Source organism: Cyprinodon variegatus, unplaced genomic scaffold, assembly GCF_000732505.1.
Source record: "Cyprinodon variegatus isolate N-32 unplaced genomic scaffold, C_variegatus-1.0 Scaffold1597, whole genome shotgun sequence".
Classification (NCBI taxonomy): domain Eukaryota; kingdom Metazoa; phylum Chordata; class Actinopteri; order Cyprinodontiformes; family Cyprinodontidae; genus Cyprinodon; species Cyprinodon variegatus.
In genome coordinates, this window is record NW_015152050.1 from 32654 (window position 1) to 36872 (window position 4219).

Sequence of the window (4219 nt, forward strand, 5' to 3'; positions counted from 1 at the left end):
GGTCCTGGATTGAAGTGCAATGGACGCCGGCTGAAGCAGCGCTGGGCGGCTCAAGGTACCAGAGGCTGACCGACCCCCCCTTAGGCCTTAGTGAAACCCAAAGTGTTTTTTTATGAAGCTAGGTCGGGTCACAGGACCACAAAGATCAGGTACCTTTAGGAGGCGTGAGCTCAATGCTGTTGATCTCACAAAAGCCAACGGGGAAGATGGAGGGGGACATGCCGTGGTAGCAGAACCAGTCGGAGCCGTCCACGGCCTCCGAGCCATCGATTCCAATCATGAGGTAACCGTCTGCCAACACCTGCACAGAGAACAAGCATGAGCTTCCTCCTGAGGACGACGCTTTGCCGACGTCCGGTCGCCGTGCCGACCTTTTTTACTGTGGCGACACAGATGGCTGAGAGGTTGAGGGGGTCGATGGCTTCCAGCTTCATCCCGTCTTTGAACCAATCGTCACTCTGGTCCACATCTTTCACCTGGATAACACAGAGGAAAACAGCACATGGTGAAATGATCTGCTTCTTAGATACCGAAGAGGCTAAAGCAGACTAGTTTCTGAGGAAACACTGACTTCCAAACGTCCGCCCTAACCACTGGTTTTGCCATTTTAGATCAAAGCCCCAACGTCTAGTGGATAAAATAACAGTACACTCGAAATTTCCCACAATACACCTTGCCAAGTGTTGCTCATCTATGGTCAATACACCAGCAGATGCTATGCGTGGAGAGCTCTCCTCGCAAAGCATTATGGGATTTGTCGTCACAGCAGCCCGACTAACAAAGATGCCGCAGGCACCCCATGGAGAGGCGGAGTTACGTGACCGACAGGGAGCAAAAAGCAGTGATCATCTGTCTGAAGAGTCAGTTAACCGAGTTCACTATAAAGTTCAGATCTATATAGTGATGGAGGGGTCAGAGGTCAGGAAGGATGGATGGACACAGCCACTGACTGGCTGTTAAATGGAACAAAGCAGGGTATCCTTAACCAAAGACAGATAATCTGGAAGCTGTCGGCCATGTTGGCAGGTAGCAATCCACCCTGAGCCTGTTTCTTAATCAGCCTTAAACTAGAAACACCATTAATTGACCAAACCCAGAGACATGAGGCTAAATCCAGCTTGGACTGGTTTGTTAGAGGCGCAGTGGTGGAGCTGGTCTTCTCTCCATAGCCGAACCCTAAAGCTGCAGCCGGTCCTGCTGAAGACCTGACTTCATCCAAAGACTTCACCCAAAACCAGGTTTTAGCTGTTCCCGCTAAAACCGGAGACCAAGACATCAGGATGGATATGGTGGAGGAAGAGGGGGTAAGTGTTTGATAAAAGACAACGAAGGATCACTGTCCTTTAGTGACCAACAGCAGCAGGGTCTGCAGTGCGATGATAAAGTCTGCATCATTCAGACCAAAACCAGTCTGCAGGTCTCAGACCAGTAGGGCCCGACTGCAGGAGGAGAACCATTCAGGTCACAAAGCATCAAACTCCGACCGTCACCAGAACCCCCCCAACCCCAGCTGGGCATCTCCTCTATCGCCATGGGAACCGTCGAATTGGAGCAACAGAGCTTTTCTACCTTTGTTCTACTGAAGGGTTTCGGCTAGTGGCGCTACCTTCTGAAAGAGCTGTGCAGGGGCGTCGACCTGACCTTCAGCTTTCTTGGCGACATCTGAGGAAACAAAAAGCTTTTATGAGCCAAAAATAACAAAGATTAAATCACTGAAATAGTTAGAAAACAGAGGCACTCATCAAAAAAACTAAAACGGTGAAACACCCTGATGGGTTATCCGTTTCCATGGAGACGCAGCACCATGACAAGTCGTAAAGACGACTCAGCAAAAAGTTGGATTTAGATCCAAGATATTAAACATCAATTCAACATTGAAGCATCTGGATGAAGCAGAGGTTCCAGTGAGCACAAACTGGTCCAACTGGTGCCAGGTGACTGAACCACTGGTCACCACTAAAGGGACACTATCAACATTTGCCATGACGACAGGAACATTTAACAGCACTCCCCTCTCTCTTGTTCCATTTGTAGATCACTAAATAGGATATTACATGTTAGGAGCAGAAACTGAATTTCAGAAATAAAAAATAAAATGACACTCCTAAGAATGAATATAACTAGGAATGTTTCCACATTTTAAGTGGCATTTTGACATTTAGCAGTTTGTATTTATGAGATCTGAAATGTATTTTCGTACAAAATAATAAATATCAAACCTGCTTGCCATAGTCTGTTGTAACCATGATAACATAACGAGTTTATTGATTGAACAATGGTGAATCAATGTTTATATTTAGGTGAAATCACCTGTCAGCAGGTAAAGGATAAAATCGTTCTATCAGGAAGGACCTGTTCATCATCTCATTGGTTCCTCCTCAGGTTAATCCTGTCTTCCAGTAAATACTCGATAGGCGATTTCTATAACGCTGTTATCAGTGTTCTCTCCCTGATATAATCCAGTTCTGCTGCTAATGAGGACGGATCAGGTCTGGATGTCTGATGGATGGATGGGGAGGAGAAACGCTGAGGAAGAGAACTTTCTGAATACAAAGGACATCTAGACGCGCTTTGAGAATCCTCTCTCTATAAATACTAAATTCTCCGTGAATTAATGCGATTTATTTCTTTGATTGGATCCTCGTCTAAAAGACGCGATACGTTTGTGCTTTTAACACCTAACAGATTTACTGACTGATTAATTCACACAGAAAATAGGATAAAAATCTGCAGATTAATCAGGAAATAAAGGGTGATTGGCTCTAAGGAGGGCGGAGCCAGAGGACACCGTGTCTATGGAGGAAAACCTGCTGCTGATCAGGTCTGCTCTGCGGGGAGAGTTACCACGGTAACAGAAACAGGTTGAGGAAACTTTCTTCATGAAACAGAAACCTTTCCCTGATTTCATGGTTAACCAGTTTTCAATAAAGGGGCCTCTGCTGCTCTGTGGACCCAAGTTAAGCTTTTAATTTGCTGATCTCTGAGGCTCCTCCCTTCGCCATGTTCAGCAGGGCTCCTGAGGACCAGGGTTCCTGTAGGGCCCCACTGACCCAGCAAAGCAGTGCTTAATGATTCCAGTTCCCACCAGATCGTTTGAAGCGGTGGCCGATGCTCCGAGACCAGCCGATGTTGTGGATCAGGGGGCTGTACATGTGGCACCAGAAGTCATCCAGGCCATCGTCCTCATAGACCAGCCTGAGGCGCCCTCCAATCACCTGCTCCACCAGAGCCACCCGTGTCCGGCACAGGTAATTCTTATCCACCACCTCCACCCGCATTAGCTTCTTAAACGGGAACTGCATGTTTTCTCGAACCTACAGGGAGGAAAATGACGATGAGCTTCCTGCAGCTGATCTAGGAGGCCTTCATCAGACGAGGCCTGAAGCTTCACCTTGGCACTAAAGTCCGTCGGCAGCGTTTTGGATCCAGTGAGACGTTTCACAAGAAAGGCTTTCCAGTTAGAGTACTTGTGCTGAATGCCTGCAGGAGAGAGGAAAGTTAGAGCCAACATTCAGCCTGAGCAACTTCTAATGGCTGCAAAGCAACACTCACTTCTAGGAGGTACAAGCGGTTTGCTGCTGGAAGCGCACCAACCCACTGGGTGCACCTCAGGGACGCAGAGATTACACCAGAAGTCCTTACTGGTGTCGTTGTCGAAGCCCTCATACCTGAGCAGGGCCTTAAATCCTGCAAAGCAACAGAGCGAAAGTTCAGTTCACATGTTTTATGTCTCCGTTTGAAAACAGCTTCTTTCATTTTATGATGAAGAAAGAGTCAAAGTCACTTTAACTTATTGCTCAGGAGCCGCATTCATCAAGCTTCTTAGAGCTTATTCATTTCTAAGCTCAGAGAATTTGTGGAATTTACTCCAATTATCAGACTTAAGAATAAAAGCTATTCATCAAGGTTCTAAGGTCTAACATCTCATGGACATGCAGATTCTATAGGCGGCGGCAACGCATCAGAGCATCAGGAACACCGCATCGGATCCAAGCATTAACCCTGAAGTTCAGGGAATTGAACGTTTGCTGCTGGACGCCGGAGCATCAGCCAATCAGAAAAGCAAATCCAGAAGTTATGTGGGGAGACAGACGCTACCTGCAAGCTGTCAACACTTCTAAAGACATTCTGCTTATGAAAAATAATTTAATATCAAGGAGTTAAACTGCAAAGTTTAAAAAATGCGGCGAACATCCAGAGGGATGCGCAACAAGAGGGC

At 46.8% G+C, this 4219-nt stretch overlaps 1 protein-coding gene across 2 annotated transcripts in view; it reads right to left on the reverse strand.

Annotated features, from left to right (window-relative positions):
• The window catches only part of LOC107104038 (MBT domain-containing protein 1-like), a 15827-nt gene that overhangs the window by 5236 nt on the left and 6372 nt on the right, over nucleotides 1–4219 (reverse strand). For both annotated transcript variants that reach the window (XM_015403944.1, XM_015403943.1), the window contains exons 7-12: nucleotides 3553–3687; nucleotides 3392–3480; nucleotides 3086–3314; nucleotides 1607–1662; nucleotides 372–476; nucleotides 154–301 (exon numbers count right to left, since the gene is read on the reverse strand). In XM_015403944.1, coding sequence (XP_015259430.1) covers nucleotides 154–301; nucleotides 372–476; nucleotides 1607–1662; nucleotides 3086–3314; nucleotides 3392–3480; nucleotides 3553–3687 — 762 coding nt within the window. The remainder of the gene's footprint in view (nucleotides 1–153; nucleotides 302–371; nucleotides 477–1606; nucleotides 1663–3085; nucleotides 3315–3391; nucleotides 3481–3552; nucleotides 3688–4219) is intronic.